Source organism: Nelusetta ayraudi, unplaced genomic scaffold (assembly GCF_046127955.1).
Source record: "Nelusetta ayraudi isolate G7.1 ecotype Tasmania unplaced genomic scaffold, CSIRO-AGI_Nayr_v1 ptg000011l, whole genome shotgun sequence".
NCBI classification, from domain to species: domain Eukaryota; kingdom Metazoa; phylum Chordata; class Actinopteri; order Tetraodontiformes; family Monacanthidae; genus Nelusetta; species Nelusetta ayraudi.
Genome location: NW_027466061.1, coordinates 23,635,328 through 23,658,136, shown reverse-complemented (window position 1 = coordinate 23,658,136; position 22,809 = coordinate 23,635,328). Strand labels below are relative to the sequence as shown.

General features: G+C 43.7%; 2 protein-coding genes and 1 long non-coding RNA gene across 8 annotated transcripts in view; 2 read left to right on the top strand and 1 right to left on the bottom strand.

The window, feature by feature from the left end:
- Nucleotides 1–2,827, top strand: part of jakmip2 (janus kinase and microtubule interacting protein 2) — a 32,934-nt gene extending 30,107 nt beyond the window's left edge. Inside the window, exons 21-24 of one of the 2 annotated variants that reach the window (XM_076019640.1) lie at nt 72–224; nt 544–609; nt 953–1,030; nt 1,919–2,056. In XM_076019640.1, the coding sequence (XP_075875755.1) occupies nt 72–224; nt 544–609; nt 953–1,003 (270 nt within the window). In that variant the 3' untranslated portion in view covers nt 1,004–1,030; nt 1,919–2,056. Of the gene's footprint in view, nt 1–71; nt 225–543; nt 610–952; nt 1,031–1,918 lie in introns of both variants that reach the window. The other variant, XM_076019639.1, reaches the window with a different exon arrangement.
- LOC142884180 (uncharacterized) overlaps nt 1–22,809 on the bottom strand; it is a 145,566-nt gene that overhangs the window by 97,853 nt on the left and 24,904 nt on the right. The gene's annotated exons all lie outside the window — the stretch shown is intronic.
- The window catches only part of LOC142884135 (NLR family CARD domain-containing protein 3-like), a 33,650-nt gene continuing 18,828 nt past the window's right edge, over nt 7,988–22,809 (top strand). The window contains exons 1-9 of one of the 5 annotated variants that reach the window (XM_076019633.1): nt 7,991–8,368; nt 10,029–10,178; nt 10,322–10,441; nt 11,179–13,007; nt 15,831–15,966; nt 16,567–16,740; nt 16,985–17,158; nt 18,217–18,390; nt 18,740–18,960. In XM_076019633.1, the coding sequence (XP_075875748.1) occupies nt 8,247–8,368; nt 10,029–10,178; nt 10,322–10,441; nt 11,179–13,007; nt 15,831–15,966; nt 16,567–16,740; nt 16,985–17,158; nt 18,217–18,390; nt 18,740–18,746 (2,886 nt within the window). In that variant the 5' untranslated portion in view covers nt 7,991–8,246 and the 3' untranslated portion in view covers nt 18,747–18,960. Of the gene's footprint in view, nt 8,369–10,028; nt 10,179–10,321; nt 10,442–11,178; nt 13,008–15,804; nt 15,967–16,566; nt 16,741–16,984; nt 17,159–18,216; nt 18,391–18,739; nt 18,961–22,809 lie in introns of those variants that run through there. The other 4 variants (XM_076019634.1, XM_076019630.1, XM_076019631.1 and 1 more) reach the window with 4 other exon arrangements.

Here is a 22,809-nt window from a genome sequence, read left to right as displayed (position 1 = left end):
ACACACATGCAAACACACATATCAGCAGATGACGTGACGTCGGTCCCTCTGTCCGTCGTCCCTGTGACCAGGTGATCAAGTATGGCGAGCCTCTGGACGAGCTGCAGAGGGACGAGTTGCGCACGGCGGTGGAGAAACTGAGGAGGCAGATGCTGAGGAAGAGTCGCGAGTACGACTGTCAGATCATGCAGGAGAGGATGGAGCTGCTGCACCAGGCGCACCAGGTACCTGCTGCAGGAGGTCAGGAGGTCAGGAGGTCAGGAGGTCCCTCCTGAGGTCAGCCGACCCTCTCTGGAGGACGTGTCTCGGCTCACGAGAGGAGAACGGTTCCGCACTGAATCCTTCACTTCAGTGCTGGAAACAACTGGGAGGAACCACAGCAGCAGCACCCTGGTCACATGACCCATCATGTGACCAGGGTGCTGCTGCTGTCCAGCGGTCACTTTGATGCGTGTGGCTGTGCAGAAGTTCTATTGGTGAAATAAAGATTTCCTGCAGTTTCTTCTTCTTTGTCCTTCTCTCTCTGACCTTTAACCTTTGTAGAGGATCCGCGACCTGGAGGACAAGACGGAGATCCAGAGGAGGCAGATCAAAGACCTGGAGGAAAAGGTCAGTCGGTGGTGGAAGGGGCGGAGCTCCTTGAGAAGCAGCAGCAGTGTTTAGCCCTCTGTTTGCAGCATCCTTCTGAAACTCTGTCGAACCTTCAGGACACGCCACATCCAGCGTGGTCCCAGAGGGCGGGGCTAACAGCTGGCTGCGGGCGAGGGTGGAGTGTAGCCACTGACCTGGGAGAGATATCAGTGTGACGGGCTCTTTGTGAAATCACAGAGGGCTTGTTTGATTTTTGGCAAACAGCAAAAATGGTGTGTGTGTGTTTGTGTGTGTGAGTGTGTGTGTGTGAGAGAAAGAGAGACTAACACACCCTCCTCCACCGTCTCTCTGTTTTCTCCAGTTCTTGTTCCTCTTCCTCTTCTTCTCTCTGGCCTTCATCCTCTGGCCTTGAGGTCTTTGCTGTTGTGCTGTAGCTGAGGTGAGTTGTCGGTGGAACTAGCAGGAACCGGCAGGAACTCACTTCCATCAAATAAAATGTGTGGAGACCGCCCTGATGTTCCTCATTCTAATTATTCTCTATCATTCGTTCATCGTTATCAGTCCCATTTACTTTCACACAAACCTCCGGTGACCCCTGCTGGATTATTCTTCACACTGCTTCTATTGGACCGTTGTGTCTGCTCAATCTGCGTCCTGTGCATCTTGATGTTCTTAACCTCCTTTGTCCTGTGTGTTCAGCATCCCTCACACATCCACTGTTCATATTTCATGTCACATGATGCATCGCATTTTATCTTTCATATTGTTTACCGGTAGAAGGAAAAGTGCGGTCGTAACAGCTGTTGAACTGTGACGTTTCCGTCCTGCTGCTCTCAGCAACCCGAGCCACTGTGTGCAGTGATATACGCTGAAATACTAAGTTTAATACAGTGAACCGTAGTGAAATACACTGAACTACAGTGCATTACAGTGACCTGTTGTGAAATACACTGAACTACAGTGCATTACAGTGAACTGTTGTGAAATACACTGTACTACACTGATGTACATTGAAATACACTTGACTTGTTGACAGTGGACAGACAAAATGGGAAGATTTCCCGGTTGGCCACCAGGTGTTGCCGGTTAAACTCCAATTGAGAATATATACATAGTCAGCCAAAAATAATGTATTGTATTCACATATCGGGAAAAGAAACACTTGCATAAATATTTCTGTGACGTCTGTGTGTTGTAACGTGATGTTAATTGAATTGAATTTATTGAGTAAATTGAATTTAGAATTTACTTTATTGAGTTGAATTTAATTGAGACTTAGAGATGTGACTGTGTTTGACCCCCCCCCCCCTCTCTCTCTCTCTCCCAGGTGCCGTGTCAACCTGCAGATGTGTTTGTGACCTTATTCATGTTCGGATCAGATCGGAGCGGCGAGGAAACTCAGGACGCTGCCCCAATACAGAGATGGACAGACTGCGCGCACACACACACTCACACACACACTCACTCACTCAAGCTTTGACTGATCCAAACCAAAGCCGGCACAACGTTACCTGCCATGCAGGGGAATAATATTCATCCCGTCACAGCCGGAGTTCCTCCCACCTCCGCAGACTGGTCCAGGCCCCAGCTGGGCTCAGCCAGCGGGCAGGCCTGTCAGTCAGCAGGGCACCTGGAGACTCTCTGGAGGCAGAAGGTTGGATGTGGGACTCTCAGGTTGCGGGGAGAAGGTTCAACATGGATCTCCACAGATTGTCAGAGACAGAGAACTTTTTTTGTTTCATTTTATTTTATTTGTTTCCTTCCAAACCAGCAAACGGGGGAAGAAAAAACAAAAAACAAAAACTCTTTACTCTGCATGGTCCAGCCAGCTCCATCACTGGAAACCTGTGGTCCAGGAGCAGCAGCGCCTCCTCCTGGTGGCAGGCTGTAATATAGGCCTCAGTTGGTGTGTGTGTGTGTCTGGATTGAGGAATATATGGAATACAGCCCACCCCCCTTACCCTTTCACATATTTATTATTTTTGTCTGAACCCCTTTTTTGGCCCCTTTTCAGTTGTCCAGCAGAGGGTGGTGTGGTCCTCCCAACAGACGTGTACATATTTTGCAATCACTCTCACCAGAAGGGTTTGAATTCCAGACCAACACCCTCAAGAAGTTTCGTCCAGCGCCAAAAGTTCTGGGTGCAACATTTCACAGTGCAGAATTGTATGGTGAAATCGCCCCCACCCCCTCTCCAATTCCCACTCCCTCCGCCCATCGTTGCTGTCCACCAATGAAAAAACGGCAAACGGCGGCTCAGCGCCACTGTCTCCGGGTAAAGTGAATGGAACACCCCCCGCCCCGCCCCCTTTCTCTTCCTCTTCAACACTCATTGAAGGAGGGGCCCTGGCTCCACCCACATGTGACATCAGGTATAAGGTGGGGCCACAGTACATTTCACTGCACCGGAGGGAACGACTGAGGAGTCGGCTGACGAGCAGTTGCCTTAAACGCACCACCATCCGCTGCCCTTCGCTTCACTTCACTGACCTTCTTTTTTCACTCTTTTAAAGCGGTCTATGTTATCATGGAATGTAACAATGTATTGTATATTTTCTTTTCAAAAAGGTATTTTTTTTTTTTTTTTTTTACCTTGTCTGTCTTCCAGTGGAAAATTGAAAAACCCTATCATGCTCCTACTGTATGTCTAGATGATTAAATAAACTGGAAAGGAAATAATTTGAGCAATGCTGTAAGAATATTAATAAAACAGTAATAGTCAGTTAACACCCCTTCGTCACATCTCACTGATCATCAGTTCACTGACAGCGAGGCAAGGTAGTGTAGTGATAAGTGTTATATAAGGTGTCACCGTTAGGTGGCAGTGTTGTCTCGACGTTTTTCAGAGAGTTACTTTGATGCAGGAAGTAGATGAGAATAAGTAAAGACTCGGCACGAGAACTTGTTCATCATAACAAGTTAAAACTAACAAGAAAAACGAAACATGAAAGGTACGTCTTTTGTTTATGCGTACAGCAACAGGGTGAGTCATTTGACAATTCTCTCACCGACCTCAAGATTAAAGCTCAATCCTGCAATTTGGATAATCTCAGATACTCCATGATAATAGATCAGATTGTGTTTGGAACTAATGAGAAGAAACTCCGAGAGAAACTGTTGAGAGAAACAGAACTCACGTTGGACAGTGCTGTAAAAATATGTCAAGCCAGTGAGCTAGCACGACAACATGTACTGACGTTTAAAAAGCCTGCTCACGGAGCAGCATGTCAAGAAATGGAGGCAGTGAACACCTTGACACTAAAATGAAAGCCTCGGAGCAAATTTAAAAATAATGACAGCAAGATTAAAACAACTGAAAGAGAGATCTTCACTTGCAAAAGATGTGGTGAAAAACAGACCAAGACAATGTCCTGCCTATGGAAAAATTTGTGCAAAATGTAAAAGACAAAATCATTACGCCAGAATGTGTCTCTCAAAGAAGAAAAGTGTACACACAGTGAAGGAAGACACTGATGACAGTTATGACTTGAGTGATACGTTTTTCATCAAAATGGTGTCACATGATGAAGAAAACACCGCACAGCCTGCAAAAATAAACAATTCAGGCCGGGCTGTAAACACAGTAACTGATGACAAATGGACTACGTCACTGTTAGTCAATGGGTCAATTGGTAAAATTGACACTGGAGCCAAGGCAAACTTGATTAATGAGAATGATTCAATGCTCTGACCGAGAAGCCCAGAAGATTCTCTGGAAAAGTCATACCTCTGAAGGCTTCTAACAACCAGCTGATAAAAACAAAAGGTGGATGCAATCTGAAAGTGACAGCAAAAGGCAAACAACATAATCTGTCGTTCTGCCGAATGGACATGAGTCTCTCCTAGGAGAAAAAGCATCTGAGGCCCTGTTTGCACTTGGTGACTTGCAACTGTTTTTGGGGATCGTATCACGAAGTACACATCTTGAATCATCTGTTGCCACATAGCATTAACATGCATCTCGAACGTGCCACTTGTGATCGCATAAGTAAAGCAGTAAAGCGCAAAACTACGGCTAGTTTCACCTGAAAACGAATAAGAATCAACTTCCTGTTTTTGCGGACTATATCAAGTCACTCGTTTTAATTCTACTGCAACTCGTCCGTATTATCGGAAGTCGTGGACAAAACCGGTTAATGGTCTTAGAGTGCCGACGAAAGAGAAGAGCAGCATGGAGAAGAAAGAGGGCTGCAGCATTTGTTTCTGCTCTGATAGCCGCGGAACCAGAAAGATGCGTATGGATCCGAACGAGGAGTAACGACTGGTGGGACAGAGTGTTGATGACTTCTTTTTCAGATCAACAGTGGCTGGCAAATTTTCGGATGCAACGTCGCACATTTCATCTCATATGTGGGAAACTGCGACTGCTGCTCCACTGACAAAATACCCTAATGCGAAGCGTCGAAACCACCTCCCTGAGGTGGTTTGAGTGATCGGATGACAATACGGATTTGAAGATGCAGCTGGCCACACCCCTCCACACCAGGTCTGTTGGACCAGTCAGGAAGCCTTGGAGAAAATAAAGCCTGAAAGCTGCAGTCCTGCTGGCCAGGTGGATGAGGCCCTGCCCCGGTAAAAACAGCACCCCCTGTGGCACCCAGTGCTTTTCATCCCAAAAAAAATTGATTATCTTTTCCTGGATTCTGTCAGTCAGCCATCATGAAGTCATTCAGACAGGTCAAGGGAAAAAAAGATTCCCCTCTGTCATTGTCAAGAAACATTTGAACATTGACACCATCACCTACACTCACATATATTTGTATTTGTATTTATTTATTGAGCACAATTTAAAACAGTGCAAGGAGGGAACGAAGCCCAAAGGGCTTGAACAGAGTTCTACTACCATCATCTAACATAAATCCAAAGTCAAATGTCAACATAGGAAGAGTATCATTTCAAACCACATAATTTCAAACAGTCAGTCCAATCAATCGGCCAGCACAGTCACCTGCTCGGTGGCTGCTGATTAGCTTGATCAGTTAACTCACCTGAGGTCCAGAACAGTTCTGACGCATGTGGCCAAAATCAGCAGCTGAAGGTTCTGAAGGTGCAAATGCATTTTAAAAATATGAACATGAACACACAACAATATTTAAATATTGGTTCTTATCTGAAGTCGAGGTTTAGCTTCAGAAGGGAATTTTTGGCTCTGAGACAAAAACACTGGGCAGTAAAGCAGTAAGTGGATCCACACTAGAAATCACTGTGTTGATTGCTGATTTATAATCAGCCATCTAATAATATATGTACTTGGATACAACTAAATATCAGTATTCTTTCATCCCTCTCTTAAAAGTGCCGTTTGTTGCATGGACTTTGACCTCATCCTTCCTCACACTCTCCATCCAAAGGTCACTGATCTCACTGTGAAATCTGAGGCTGATGATGACTCTGATCTCATACCACATTTACATTCTACCTCCCACTGTGAAGGAAAATAAGTTTCATATACTCCCGGTCTTATTATATTTCACAGGCATGAGAAAAAAATGTTGGCCATAATTAATTCCTAATGACACACGGCATTAATTTGCAAATTTCTCAAAAGTTTCCAGAGATATCGGGGAGAGAGAAAAAAAAAATCCCCCATCACAAATGGCCAAGAGAAACCGTCCAAATCCGGCTTTGATTGATCTCTTCATTAACCGAAGATACGGGAGATATTTGACGAGGAAGTTGGAAGGCAGCGCTTTATCACGCACATTCGGTGAGTCACGGATTAAGTTGCGCCGCGGAGAAGATATCAGGCAACGCGTCACATTATTGAAGTGAGAAAGGGATAATGCCTCCGGCTGGGCTGATGAGATTTGTGCAAGAAATATATGTGGGCCAGTTATAGACTTTCATTTCTCTATTTTAGGACACCTTGAGGATACGTGCGAGCCACCCACTTATAGGGAGCGTGTTGCCATCTGGACATACCGGCTGTCACATCAAGACAGATCCCGTATTCTGAGGCTGTGCTTGTGTTTGCATTACGTAGCATAATGCTACATCTTCCCCTGTGAGCGCTCTTTGTCTTCAGAGCCCGGGAGCAAACTTCTTGTACCATAGCACCATATTTGCGATGAAGAGTCAATATTTTATTTTGTGGATCCATTTTATCCACAACATAGAATATAGAATACATTGAAAAGTTCAAACATAAGGAGATGGTTTTTCAGTCAGTATATTTCCAGAAAACACACAGTGTGTGTTGAGCCCAGTCAGGTTATTGATTCATACAGACTCATCCGTTCATTGATTGCTGAGGGCTTCTGTTAACTGCTGTCTCCCTCCTCCACAGTCACTGGGTCTGAACCAGAGCTGCTCTGAAGTGCTGCTTGATAGAGCTAACAGGAAATAGACATCTGCACAGGGCTGCTGATAGTGGAGCATCACGTGTGCTTCTGTATCAATCAATCAATTCAATCAATCAATCATCCAATCAGGAGTGTTGTGCTATGACTTTGGGGTTGACTTGTCAGGGGGAAGTACTGGAATTGTGTCTATTTTCTCTAATGTTGATTGAATGCCTTCTATTGGCTGCTTTTGTGATTTGCCACTTCATTGTGGGTTGGTCCAGAGGGAGGGGCTTGCTAGTTAAAAGCCTCTGACCACCAAGGCTCAGGTGGTTGAGTATGGCTGTAGCTGCAGACAAGAGCAGGTGAATAACCTTGTGCTGATTTTTCACCCTAATGTTTCCTCACATTCTTCATTTTCTTGTATTGGCAGCAAAGGGGAAGGAGGGAAATAGTGGCTTGCTAGCCCTGCAATCCCACCTGTAGCCCTAGCTAACCTAGGTAGACGCATGTATTTTCAACACGTGTCCTTCCAGTCCTACCATACGGAGCCCAAACATGGACACTGTCAGCCACCTCCAGCTGCAGACTCCATGTATTTCACCCTAACTGCCTCCGCTAGACTCTGGGTATCCACTGGTCCGAGCCGGCACCCCTCTCCAGTCACAACAACCATCAAAAGAGGCAGGATGCGCCTGCTGGGCCACGTGGTCGGTGCGCCTGGATCACGGCTCCCAGCCAAGTGAGTCCAAGTCTCCGTGACACAGATCAGACCCTGGTCCTTGTATGCCCCCTGGCACCAGACATTGGCGGGAAGCTGGTCCGCTTTATTCCAGGAGTCCCACAGCAAAGCAGGTCAGCAGTAGCAGTGCACATAGCCACTTCCTCATAGTGATGGTGAAAAATAACCTGATAGATGTTCCATCACGCTCACTTCAGTCACAGATGATCAAGTGGTCGCTGAGGAAGAATCCTCCATTTAAGATCACACAATCCAACAATAGGATGAGTAGCTTTTCAAGCAAAAGACAACTGCACTCACAACACTCTTCCATCTGTCGCCATGACAGAGCCACCTTTCACACAACACAATTTGCCTATTTGTGTACAAATGCAGGAAGTCAAAGTAAAAAGTCAGAGAAATATTCAAGTAAAGTACAGATACTTGGAAAATGGACTCAAGTACAGTGACAAAGTATTTGTACTTTGTTCCTTGCCACCTCTGGCCACAGGTGTGTGTGTGTGTGTGTGTGTGTGTGTGTGTGTGTGTGTGTGTGTGTGTGTGTGTGTGTGTGTGTGTGCGCGCGTGTGCTTAGCGTATGGGTGTGCCAGTGAGAGTCAGTACTGCTGGATTTTGGCCTTCGTCTTCATAAAATGAGGAGCAGCAGAAGCAGGAAGAGAAGTCAGAGTTGTTCTGTGTCAGGCTCCATTTTGAGGCGACGCAGCAGCAGTAACAGCAGCAACAGCAGCAGCAGCAACAGCAGCAGCAGCAGCAGGTGAGTCGTCACCGACTCAATGATCCACATTAAATCTGATGTCAGTCAACAGAGTCAGTGGGAGGTGGACTAGTGTCTGCTTTGTTCACACAGTAGCTAAACTGATTTTATTCTTGACTTTTTTACGTCCTCTTTTCTCAGTGTTTTGTTCCAGTTAAAACTCCTGACCGTTTTGAAGGTTTATTGTTCATGTTTTCTGGAATCTGCTTCAAAATATATTGCAGATGTTATTTTTGACTAGGATAGAAAGGGCTGTGAACTGTTTTTACCTTCATTATATGTTGGAAAAAAAGTCAAACTCAGTTCATTTAATTTATACACATGCTGTTTATGCGTCATGACTACTGGACTTTTTGGCCTTTTCACAGAGTGTAGTGTCATTCCAGGAAACGGTGTATCAGAAAGACTGATCAGAGCAGCAGGAATCATAAAAGATCAACAGCAGCTCAAAGTCCAAGTCCAAGGCGACACATTGAATGTGATGTCAGTCAGCTGAGTTATTTCCTCTTGTCCCAGTCTCTGCAGTGGAGGAGAGTTTTAGAAGACAACAAAAGAGTCGCACTGGATTCATTCAGTGACAACAAAGGCTGCTAGGATTCTGATGATACTTCACACTTTCAACCTGTTGAAGGTTCAAAACTAATGTTGGCTGCAATTCGTGCTCATTAAATACTTTGTGCAGTTTTCTCTACTCTAGATTGTGCGTCCACATTGTAGAGTGAAGAGCTGAGGACTGTTTTGATCTCTGTTGCATGAGAAAGAAAAAACTCCAAATCACTTCTGAAGATTGATTTACTGCTGATGGATTATTTTATTCTATCCACACCATTGATGTTCCATGTTTACTGAGTTTCTAGTTTTTTACACTGTGTCATGTGATTTCAGCTATCACTGATGGTAAACACTATCAGGGAATCCAAGGATATAAAATATAAGGAGAGCAGCTTAAAGTCCAAGTCGTTCTCTGTCAGCCTGCATGTTGAGTGGAGGCAGCAGCAGCAGCAGCAGCAACAGCAGCAGCAGGTGAGTCGTCACTGAGTGAAGAACACATGAAATGTGATGTGAGTGGACACCAGCAGTCGCGTGTCTGCTTCATCCTACTGGGAACTGTGGTAGATTCTTCAGACTGCAGCAGTGAAGTGTGGATGTTGAAGGAATCCTCGTTGACTCTGACTTGATTGTACAAAAACAGGTTTATTACAAAGAAGTCAAGCATCAATCAGGCGCCCAGGAAGCCTGAGGCGGTTGTGTGTCCAGATGTGTACAAATTCTCATAAACTCTCAACCTCATCAGAACGGTAAGAACATCACCTTTTTATACACACAGGTCTCATCATTATGCACATTTCCTTATAAGGAGGACAAAGAGATAAACGTGAAACAGGAGACAAAGGGATGGGAAAGTTACAGAACAGAATGGGAATTGTTGTCCAAACGCTCTTCCTGGGGAGTTGAGATAAAACCATCCTGGGGAATTAGTATGATACAGAAACTGCGCTAACGAGATAAGAGGTCTGTTTGTCTTATCAGGCAAGAGGCCTGTAGGAGTAGGACCAAAGCTTCAGACACTACAGAATGCAGTGTTTCTTCCTGTTCTCTCTGTCTGAAGTGGAACTCACTGGGTTCTCAGCTCACTGTCACACTTGATGTTTCACCTCAGACTGACTCCAGGACTCAAGATGAGTCTTCCAGTGGAGGAAGAGGAGGACAGAGCAAAGTCTCCAGGGTCCAGTGGGGTGTCTCTGAAGAGTGACTGGTCCATGGGTGCACTTCCAGTCTTCAGTAATGAACCTGAAGCCTCTGGAACACAGTAAGGAACCAGGCTACCTGTATTATATCATGATTAGACAGACGCTGTTAGTCAGATTTAAAAAGCTTTGAATAATTTAGAAAACCTTTAATCTGACCTGAAGACTGAAACAAACTTTTTGGGAAAATCATTTTTGTTTGCAGAGTTGTTTCCAGGACACAGAGACTGAAGTCTCCAGGGTCCAGTGGGGTGTCTCTGAAGAGTGACTGGTCCATGGGTGCACTTCCAGTCTTCAGTAATGAACCTGGAGCCTCTGGAAGACAGTAAGAACACTAATGTCCTTGTTTCTCAGTCTAATTCTAGTTTGATTTGACAGTGATCAATTCCTCAGAAGGTGAAAAGGTGTCAGATGTTGTGGTCAGTGGTCAAGAGAAGGGAATCTCTGACATGGTCACATTCATCATGTTGAAATGCAGCAAAGCCCTTCTGAGACTGAACTTTATGCAGTGGCAGGAATGTTTGATGCTCTGTCATAAAGTGCAGCTCAACTCCACTGAGATGAATTTCAATCCAAAGTTCAGTGCAATGTGACTCCTCTGTCTCTGTCTGCTGAGAAATAAAGGGCCAGTTCCACAGAGCCACTGCTCAACCAGAGCCCACCAGGTGTCAACCACACCAGATAGAAAATAAAAAAGTTTGATAGATGAATATGTCATCTAATAATATATTAGATGATGTGACAAGACCAGCCTAGAAAACAGCTACAAATCCATGACGGGCTCAACGTGGTGGCTAAAAGACGCCGCCATTAACGGCTGCGCTCCATTCTTTGTGGGTCAAATTCTTTGATTGTGAAGCTGCATGAAGGGATTGAATTTAGAAAAGAGAGCAAAAGACAAGAAGTGATTTGTGAAGAGCCCACTAGGAGGCCAGCAGGCTGTCAGTTAGTGTTGATGGAGACAATGATTCCATCCAACTAATGACGGTATCAGAAAAACAGCTGACAAGTGATGGACACCAACAAGTGATCCAATCAGTCAAAGCCAAAGTGTTTCCATAGGAAGACGGAGGGGAGTCCTGGTGGTGAGGAGCAGCAGCAGCAGGAGCTTCAGCAGCAGCAGAGGATCAGTCTGGAGAGGAGATGTGAACATGTGACTGAAGGTGAAGAAGCAGGAAGTCAAACCCTCCTCAACAGCATCTACACTGAGCTCCACATCATTGAGGGACTGAGTGAGGTCAACAGACAGCATGAGGTCAGGCAGCTGGAGACCAAGAACACCAAGAAGAGCCTCCACGACCGTCCAATCAGGTGCAGCCAGATCTTTGAAGCCTCACCTGAGCAGCAGGGACTCAGAGTCAGAGTGGTCCTGACCAACGGCGTCGCTGGGGTTGGAAAAACCTTCTCAGTGCAGAAGTTCACTCTGGACTGGGCCCAGGGCCTGGAGAACCAGGACCTTCATCTGGTGCTTCCTCTCTCATTCAGGGAGCTCAACTTGCTCAAAGAGCAGCACTACAGTCTTCTGGAGCTGCTCCATGTTTTCCATCCAACATTAGAGAAGCTCACAGCAGAGCAGCTGCATGTCTGCAAACTTCTCTTCATCTTGGACGGCCTGGATGAAAGCAGACTGGCTCTGGACTTTGAGAAGAACCAGGTGGTGACTGACGTCACTCACAAGAAGTCAGTCAGCGTCCTGCTAACAAACCTGATCAGAGGAGAGCTGCTTCCCTCGGCTCTGCTGTGGATAACATCCAGACCTGCAGCAGCCAATCAGATCCCTCTGTCATGTGTGGACAGGCTGACAGAAGTACGAGGCTTCACCGATGACCAGAAGGAGGAGTATTTCAAGAGGAGGTTCAGAGATAAAGAAGATGTGTCCAGCAGGATCATCTCCCACATCAAGGCCTCCAGGAGCCTCCACATCATGTGTCAGATCCCGGTCTTCTGCTGGATCACTGCCACAGTTCTGGAGAGCATGTTGAGCTCAGAGCAGAGAGGAGAGCTGCCCAAGACCCTGACTGACATGTACTCACACTTCCTGCTGGTCCAGACCAAGAAGAAGCAGCACAAGTATGGAGGAGGTCCACAGGAGCTGACGGAGGCTGACAGGGAGCTTCTTCTGAAGCTGGGCCAGCTGGCATTTGAACATCTGAAGAGTGGAAACATCATGTTCTACAGTGAAGACCTGGAGAAGTGTGGTCTCAGTGTGACTGACGCCTCTGTGTACTCAGGAGTTTGTACAGAGATCTTCAGAAGAGAGAGTGTGATCTTCCATAAAACCGTCTACTGCTTCGTTCATCTGAGCGTTCAGGAGTTTCTGGCTGCAGTCTACAGCTTCCACTGTCACACCAAGAGGAAGATGACAGAAGATGGTCACTCTGGAGAATCCCTGGATGAGTTCCTGAAGAGGATGATGGAGAAATCCCTGCTGAGTCCAAACGGTCATCTGGACTTGTTTGTTCGCTTTCTCCATGGACTCAGTCTGGAATCCAACCAGAGACTCTTAGGAGGCCTGCTGGGTCTCACTGACAATCATCCAGGAACCTTACAGAAGGTCATCAACAACCTGAAGGAGATGAACACTGGTGATGTTTCCCCTGACAGAAGCATCAACATCTTCCACTGTCTGCTGGAGGTGAAGGATCAGTCAGTGCATCAGGAGGTCCAAGAGTTCCTGCAGTCAAAGAACAGATCAGAGAAGGAACTCTCAGCCATCCAGTGTTCAGCTCTGGCCTTCATGCTGCAGATGTCAGAGGAGGTTCTGGAGGAGTTGGACCTCAGCAAGTACAAGACAACCATGGAGGGAAGATGGAGACTGATTCCAGCTGTGAGGAACTGCAGGAAGGCTGTGATAAGTTTAAGGTACGTAAACACTGTGTGTGTGTGTGTGTGTGTGTGTGTGTGTGTGTGTGTGTGTGTGTGTGTGTGTGTGTGTGTGTGTGCGCTCTTGGTGTTAGCCACCCTGATATATCAGCAGCTCCTCCAGTCACAGGGTGGATCAACATCAGCAGGTCCACTTGTGGCTGCAGGTCTCCAAGAAAACAATGAGGGAAACACTGAGTGGTGACTTTTAGCAGGAGGCTGTCAGCACAGGGCTAACTCAGCTGCTTTGTGTTGGATGGTGAGTGGAGTGAAGCTGCTCCACTGGAGTCCAGGATGGAGATGAAGATGTGACAGTGGCAGAATGAGGAGCTTTGATCAGTGTGAAGGATTCATGCAGACAGTCAATCAACACAATCAACACATTGAACACACAAACACATCACATCATTCCTTCATTTTGATGATGATGATGATGGTGGTGGTGAGGATGATGATGATGATGATGATGATGATGATGATGAGGATGAGGATGAAGATGATGACAGTGATGGTGAGGATGATTTGTACAAAGAAAAATAGGCTCTATAGGGAATTTATCACAAGTACAACAATTCTCAAAAAAAAGTGTCATCTATATTGAGATTGTGTGAAATAGATTATTATGACTGATGGTTGCAAACAGACAAAGATGCATCAAGGCTAAGTGGAGTTTGTTCAACTGCATGATCAAACACCACAGTAAAACTGACTTTCCTCCATGTTTTGCAAAAAATTAGAATTTACTTCTTGAAAATGCAGAGCAAATTGCTAATGAGTGCAATGAGTTTTTGTTCATGTGGGCCCTAATTTAGCAAGGACAATTAGAAATGTAGACAACAAGTATGATTTTGCTTTCAAGAGCAATAATTCAATGTTCCTGGGTGGGATTTGTGAGAGTGATGTACTAGAAGTGGTTTGAAAGTTGAAGAATCAAAAATCTTTCCATGATAATAATATAGATATGTCTCTAATAAAGGAAATCATAGATTGTGTCATCAAACCATTGGCCTATATGTGGAATTGATGGTTTCAAAGAGGGATTTTTCCTGATCAGATGAAAATGGCTGAGGTGGTTCCAATCTACAACAATGGTGATAAACACATCATATCAAATGATAGACCTGTGTCATTGCTTCCTCACTTTCCCAAAATACTAGAAAGGTTGTTTGTCAATAGACTGCATGATTATATGGAGCAGTATGAGTTATGAAGTGACCCATCAATATGGGTTTGGCAGTAACCCATCAACAGCTTTAGCAGTGATGGAATGAGTAGAAAATAGAGTTCCAGCCATAGACAACAAACAATATGCTGTAGGTGTCTTTGTGGAGTTATGGAAAGCATTTGACACAATGAATCATTCTCTGCTTCTGCAGAAATTGGAGCCTTATGGAATTAGAGGTGTTCCGCTACACCGGATAAGAAGTTATTTCAATAACAGGTTGAACAATACTGTGTCACCGTTTAGAAAAGTCACCTCTGGGCTTCCACAGAGTTCCATTATGGGACCCAAGGTGTTTAGACTTTATCTTCATGATATTCATACTGAATGGAAGAAGTTGAATTTGATTTCATTTGCGGATGACACCAACTTATTTTGTTCAGGACCTGACATGAAGGTGTTGTTGAAAACGCTAGAAAAGGAGCTGATGGTGTTCAAAGAATGGTTTGATAGCAATAAGCTGTCATGAAATGAACATAAAACAACATTGATGGTCTTTGCTGGTATTTGGGAAAATTATTAGTATTAGTTTTAAATAGAGTTGAAATTGAAATAGTACATGAAAATACATTTTGGGAGTCATTGTGGATCATACATTTAGCTGGAAGCCACATATAGAATATATTCAACAGAAATGATCTCAATCAATGGGTATTATGTATAAAATGGGGGACCTGTTGAAGAAGAAATGTCTTTGAATATTGTAGTTTTCACTTATAATGCCATATATGTCATATTGTGTTGAGGTTTGGGGAAATACATGCAGAACATATATTGACCCTGTAATTAAACTACAGAAAATAGTTTTTGGAACAATAAATAAAGTTCCCTAAAGCACAAATAAATGATTGATAGAGTCAAAGATCTTCCAATTCATAGATATAGTGGACTTGAAAACATTAGAAATACTATTTCCAGGAAAGAATGAAAATCTTTTTAAAAGTTTAAAAGTTTAAAAGTTTAAAAGAGAGAAAATCAATCCATGTTCAGAGGGTTGAGTGTCTTTGAATGGTGGAAGGTGAGAAGCATTGTTAAATATAGATGTCTTTCTTTTTTGGGAGTTCCATTTTGGAATGGGATCAGTGACCATTTGAAAATGTGTGCTTCTTTGATGAGTTGAAGAAATCTTGAAGGGCAGTAAAATACTTGATGATGATGAGGATAAATGATTGAATTGTGAGTCAATGATGAAGAATAATGTCAAGCATATTTTGTTGAGTCGCGTTTCTCTTTTTTTCCTTTTTGATTTTGTCTGACTAATTATTCCAGCTAATCTTATGGACTGTATAGGAGAGGCAAGAATCAGCTTGGGCTTCAGCCTGCTGCTTTTTCCTTCACACAGTTGTTATGTTTTTGTTGTTGTGAGTCTTTATAATGTGCACATTTGTTTTGGAAGCTTCTTTTTCATTGTTGTCAGTTGATTGCACAAGATTGATTGAATTTACACTGTCAACCAAAATCAACTATTCAATCATTCGTGATGAAGATGATGATGGTGATGATGATGATGATGGTGATGATGATGATGATGATGATGATGATGATGATGATGATGATGATGATGATGGAAGCAGCAACTTCTCACTCTATTCTCCTTCATTCAGTTCTCTCCCAGTGCTTGAGTGGGCAGTGGTGTCTTCAGCTCTGCAGTCCAGCCCCTCCCACCTCACACTGCTGGACCTGACTGGCACCACCCTGAAGAATCCTGGAGTGAAGCTGCTCTGTGCTGGACTGCAGAGTCCAAACTGCAGACTGGAAGTTCTCAGGTCAGTTCCTGCTTTCTACTGGTGGACAGTGTGTGTGAGCAGATGACAACTGGTGTGTAACGCTGCTCAGTGTGAAGACTTTGAAGAAGATTTTAAAGACTCATCTAGACAAAGTGGATGTTGTTGATATTTTCATGTCAACAATCTGCAGCCAGAAAAGACTTTGGATGGTGGAAGAAAGTGTGGAAAATGTCTCCAGTCACTTTGGAGCCCAATGGAAGTTGTTGATTGGTGATGAAGGTCACATGACTGAACAGAAGATCCTGTGAATAAATATTAGAGGCAGATTAATAGTGCAGCAGTATTTCTTCATCTTGTCCTTTGAATGTGTTTGACTTGTAACAAGACTCTGATGACTGAACACAGCCACAAGCACACAAAGGACTCACTGATTATTTTCCATCTTCACTGCTGATTGGCTGCACACTGACTGACACACTGCTGTTATTATTGTGTTGACAACATACTGGCACAATGACTTGTTTTAGGGAATGACTCAGTGATCCAAACAGCTGCACATCTGGATCATCCACAGGGAGAAATGACTCTTAATATGACATTTACACCATGGAAGAAATCAAATATTGATTCTTTATTCAGGTTGGAGAACTGCAGGTTGTCAGAGCTCAGCTGTGATTGGCTGCTCTCAGCTCTGAAGTCCAACCCCTCCCACCTCAGACTCCTGGACCTGAGTGACAACCAACTGCAGGATTCAGGAGTGAAGGAGCTGAGTGGTTTTCTGCAGAGTCCAGACTGTAAACTGGAGACTCTGAGGTCAGTACTGGTTTGGAACCAGTGGATGATGGTTTCAGCACCAAACACAGTTCATCACACAGTGGTCATGTGACCAAGCATAATTTCAACACACATTAGTTTTGGACTGAGGATTTAATTTCAAGGTGACATTTTCTGTAGTCTCAGATTCTGAAGTCGACATTTCACTTTGATTTTCAGAGTGATGACACCCTGGAAAAACTCTCCATCATTATAAACTCTCCATCATTTATTCTCTATTCAGGTTGGAGAGGTGCAGGTTGTCAGAGCTCAGCTGTGATTGGCTGCTCTCAACTCTGAAGTCCAACCCCTCCCACCTCAGACACCTGGACCTGGCTGAGAACCAGCTGCAGGATTCATCAGTGAAGGAGCTGAGTGGTTTTCTGCAGAGTCCAGACTGTAAACTGGAGACTCTGAGGTCAGTTCACCCTCTTCACTCTACAACTTCTATCACTCTTGTTATTGTTGTCATGATTTTCACTTCACTGCTGTTGGAAATTCAATTTGCAGTCACTGGTTTGTGTTTGAAATAACTGAAACTGGGTTTGAATGTACAGTGTGTAAAATCCTGCCATCTAGTGGTCAGATTTCAGACTGCAGTGCTTACTTGCTGGCCCTCCCGCTCCCCTTCTTGCCAGTGAACTACGGTGGCCTTCCAGCTTCATAAAGGATGTGCTTGACAGCAAAGGTGTCTAGTTCTCTGTATCATGATAAAGTTCCATCAATACAAATATTACAACCATCTATTAGCATCACAATCAGTCAAAGTCACAGCAGACAGTCCAGTGTTAGCATGATTTTCAGCTAGCGCTAGCATTAGCCACCTGTATGAGTACTGAGATACTGTAGATGGATCCAGCTGGACTCAGCAGAAGGTCAAGGGTCAATGCAGGTTCTATCATCTCAGTCAGTTCAGTATTGATGAGCAAGATGCAGAAAAGATTCCACTGTATTTCAGTCACTTAATAACCATTTGTTCTCATCATTTGCTTTATTAGAAGATTCCAGCCTCCAACCATTAATATGAAACTGTCTCTCAAACTGATCTTCCCAACCAGCCGTCTACAAACATGGCGGTGCAAGATGGCCACGATCTTTGACCTTCTGTCTGTTTCTATAAAGAACCGTTCTAACGGCAGGAAAAGCAGAGGACTTTTATTTTCTACTAATCAAAGACTTCAAACTATATTGATGGTTGTATATGAAGCTTTCAGCAATAAATCTGCACTGATTTTACACACTGAACCTTTGAGGCAAAATGAATCAATGAATTCCAACATTTTGAACAGCTGATCAGTGGTCACATGACTAAACAGGTTGATAGAAAGTATTTTATTGTGGTGATTAATTATTTTAGTATTATTGTTGTGCTTCTGATTGGTTTTAATGGACATTACAGTGTTATAGACATTAATCTTCTTTATTTTCATTTCGTGATTGAAACTCCACTCACACCATCATTTATTTTTTATTCAGGTTGTGGAGCTGCAGTTTGTCAGAGCTCAGCTGTGATTGGCTGCTCTCAGCTCTGAAGTCCAACCCCTCCCACCTTAGACACCTGGACCTGAGTCAGAACCAGCTGCAGGATCCATCAGTGAAGCCACTGATGGATCTTGTCCACAGCAGAGACTATCAACTGGAGAGTGTGAGGTCAGTACTGGTTTGGAAGCAGTGGATGATGGTTCCAGCACCACAGTCACAGTGTGAGAGGAGGATGGTGACGTCCAGCTGCTCCTCATTCATCCAACATCTGCTGCCAAACTGCTTCTTCTCTCAGTTCAACACTCAATTATTGATCAGTTCATCTTCATCAGGCCTCAGTATCAGTCCAACACTCCATGGTCACATGACCTTCATATGTTCCACACTTGACATGTGACTGAGAGTCTGCTTCTTCTCACCAGTCACTCCATCGTCTCCATCAACAGTCAACGTCTCTGTGATGATGCGTTCAAGGACCGTGAGTCCTGATTCCTGCTGTCTCTTCTTCTCTCTGCAGGTACTGAGGGAGGATGAGGAGGAAAGTGAAGAGGAGAGCTCCATCTAGTGGTGGCTGACAGAACTACAACAAGTGGAGCTAAACGGCAAGCTGGCACGACCTTTGACCTCAGTGGAGCCTGGTGGCTGGCGGACTGCTTCTCCCTACAAGCTGCTGTGGTTACTGGGAGAGACGTCCCAGAAGCCACTCGTGGAACTTACAGTGTCACATATGGACTCTTGGGCTGTGTCTCAATTCAGGGTCTGCACCCTTCGAAACGAGTGTCCTCCGTCTGAAGGAAGCATTCTTCGAGGACCCGGCCTAGAAGGATGGACCAAACCCCGCCTCCCTGATAACCACCCGGGACGGTCTAGCCTTCGGCGTATTTCCTGGTTGCGTCACCGCCGTTCCCTCCTGCTGGCCAACCCTGGAAGTGACGTTTTCATAGTATCAAGCTAACCATTGGTTAGCCATCTAACGATGCCATTGGATGATCAAATAAGTAAAATCCTACGTTAAAAACTGGATACTTTATGTGAAATTTCAATATTTAAATTTATACATTGTGTCTTTGCCAGTAGATGGCGCTAATTTCAGCTGACTTCCCAGGATCCCAGGATGCTTTGCTTTGATTATTTTTGGTATGGTGTGAGGCTTTATTGTCATTGCAACACATAAACGTGTACAAGAAATTGTGCATAAACAGTCCAAATACAATACAACAGTAAAGACAGGACTGCAGGATTGAGCATTTTCAGTGGGGGTGAAGGTGTTATTATGTTTAGTGTAGATGTTTGTGCTTCATAATATGATTAGTTTAGGTGTTTGTATACAATAATATGATTATTGATATTGAAATGTTGAAATCAATGAAAAGAGCTCCACATAAAGAAAGGCATTGTTGCAGGAGTCATGCAAAGAGCTCAAGGAAGAACAAAGGAAGCACATCCCTCATGAACTGCTGACCAGAGGATGGACAGCAGAAGCAACTGGCTTTGCCGCCACCATAAACCTCTACAACACATTCAGTTCCAGGGTGGGGAACTTAGGATCCATCGGAGGCACGGGGGTCAGGAACCTGTGACCTCAGGCTTCTCTTGCAGGAAATTGTTTTAACAGGTGACAGGGGAAGAATGGATGGATCATTTGGCTCCCTGCCAAATAAGGACTTGTTTCTTCTCATTATCAGTACTCAGAGTGTAGCGCCTCCAACCTTCACTGGATGAAGAAACCACACTGTCTGGGTTGGGGCAGTTGGACATTGTTTTTGAGTTTAACATTTAACCTTTTTATTACAGGCAACCAAGAACTTTTGCTAAACAAAAAAACAAACAAAATAGAGCTCTTCAAATATTAATAAGATAATAAAATAAAGTTAAAAGAAATTGTCAAATTCTCCTGTGTCAGGAGATAAAGAATGTTGTTTGTGCAGTGTGTGAAAAGTCTGTCTGTTGTCAGTCACTTCAATGTCTGTCGCTTCCAGTTTGTCTGTCTGTTCTGCTATATCTATCTATTTTCACGTTTACTGCACCATTTTAAAAGTCAAATTTAATGCTTATTAAGACATTTTAAGAGCTCATCAAGAAAAATTTAAGACCCCAAATTTTAATAACCATTTCTGTTTTTGACTATTAAAGCAAATGTATGCAATCAAAGCAATGTATGCTGTTTTATTTTCACCACAGGTGAATGACTTGGAAATCTGAGAGATAGGGAACATGACAGCAAAGACGCCACTGATGTCTTCATTAGATTCCAGTGTTGCCTACTCCTCAGTAAGGAAGGTCGCCATTGGCTGTCCTAAAAGTCGCTAGAAGTCACCAAATGACGTCATCGTCTAATTTGCATAATTGGCAATTTGCACTTGATCGCAATGGACGCTGCGGCAGAGGAAAAACGTGGGAGAGACAAAAAAAATAGTAAAAAAAACTCCCTAAATCTGTTTTAGATGAATAAAAAATCTAATTATATTAAACATATTTACTACAATCTTCCCAATATTATTTTTCTGAACGTAGTGTTGTTTAATATGAACGATTCTTTTTCTGGAATTGTGTCTAAAAGAGGTTCAGTTGTGTTTAAATGCGCAGTGTCGCTGGCTCGCTTATTAGTTTGACGAGTCGAAGCTTTTTATGAGTATCACATATCTTTTAACTTTCAGTTTTAACCACTTTATTTAAGAGAATTGTTGTTGGACTATACATAATTGGAATTTTTGGATTTTTTTTTTTAAACCGCAGATTTTCCAAACCACACTCGAAAAAAATCCCCTCGTTTACACAAAGCTGGATTAAAAGGGGGGGGGGAGTTATTCCTGCCCCAGCGCCATGTTAATATTAGTGTTCTGTGTGATACCGAAAGGTAAGCAGCGTAAATGGTGCTGGGTGATGAGTGTAAACTGTTTTATGTCGGTCGCAACCGCTTATTAGCTACGGGCGTGACTGCAGCTGTTTCGGTGCTGTAGGCGTGCAGTAGATGTTTCATTGCTGTTGTTTATTTGTTTTTAATATTAGTGTTCTGTGTGATACCGAAAGGAATGCAGTGCGGAGAAATTAACGGCGTGGTCCGAGCCTGAAAAACGAACAACCGGTGTCCGACTCGTCCCTCCTCTACCCCACCGAAACATCCAGCAAATACAAACACAACGCAGAGTCTCCGGGCGTAGAGAGGCGCAGTCTCCGACACGGGCTGGGTTACATATACAATAAACAATGTGCAACTCGGTGGAGGGTAAAATAAGAATATATATACAAGTATACATAATATAGTTAGATAGATTGATAGATTGATAGATTGATAGATAGATAAATAGATATACAAGTATTCTTTAAATATGCACATATACCTAAATATAAAATATATATACAAGTCTACATATGTCTACACTGTGACAGAAAAATAAAAGAAACATAGGTGCAGCAGTCAAGGTCGCAATGTTCATAGTGCAGTCTGAGTAATGTAATGTAAACAGCAGTGTGAACAGGTAAACGGGTAAACAGTAGTCTTTGACCTACGGATTTGACCTTTTACCCGGCTGAGATTCAGTTGTTCCGTTAGAATCAGTGTCATGGCCGTGAGCCGCTAGTGCTAGGAGTGCCTGTCCCCCTGTGTTTAAGTTTTGTCTACAGTAGTTTGTTGGCTTTTGAGAGAACATTTGTGTTTATTATGATAAAGATATTTTCAGTTTCTAGATACCTGCTCGTTTTCTTTAGAGGCAGTATTTGTGTTTATTATTATAACGACTACCTTAGTTCTTAGATTTATACAGTGGATATTTCCTTTCTTTCTTAGTCGACTATATTGCCATCCTTAGTTTTAGCTCCTTTTTCTGGACTTCTCTTTTGGTTTTAATAATTTATTGATTTGACGGCACTCACACTGGCCCTTTCTGTTCGACATTATTTCTTGTTTACATTGAAAATTACCATCAATAAATATTTATTATCCTAATTAATTTGCAATCTGTTTCCATCGATTGCGAGGGTGGGCGGAGTTTCAACTCAACAACAGGAAGATAAAATCAGTGAATCTGGGTTTGAACAGTGCCACTGATCCCTCAGGCCCTGCACTTTTCAAAGCCTCCACTGGGGGGCACCAGAGGACTTGAGGGGAGGCGACCGTGAAAACTGCGGCATCATATTGAAAGTGAAGCCAAAGTTGAATGATGAAGCGGTGGGAAAAGCAACAATGTCCATAGTGATGATAAAAGTCTCTGACTACAGTTGATGTGTTCATGATTTGATTGGAGGAACAGTTGTTGATGTTCATTGTAATGGATGTATCAGTTAATGGTACTGTCACTTTAAGAGAGTGCCTAGGGAGTAGGTGACGTAGGCGGAAGCCGGGAAGTAAGAGGAGACCGGGAAGAGGGAATCTTGTTAATAAAACAAACTACTATACACGACTGGAACTCTCTGTGTCGCCTCCTTGCATATATATATATATTGCACGTTATATGTTCCGTCATGGACATTACATTCATTTCTCAACCAGAAGCCGTCTCCAAAGGCCTTTCAGAGAATGTGGCAGTACATCCAAGCGGCCTCACCACCGCAGAGCAGGTGTAACCATACCAGCCCAAGACCTCCACA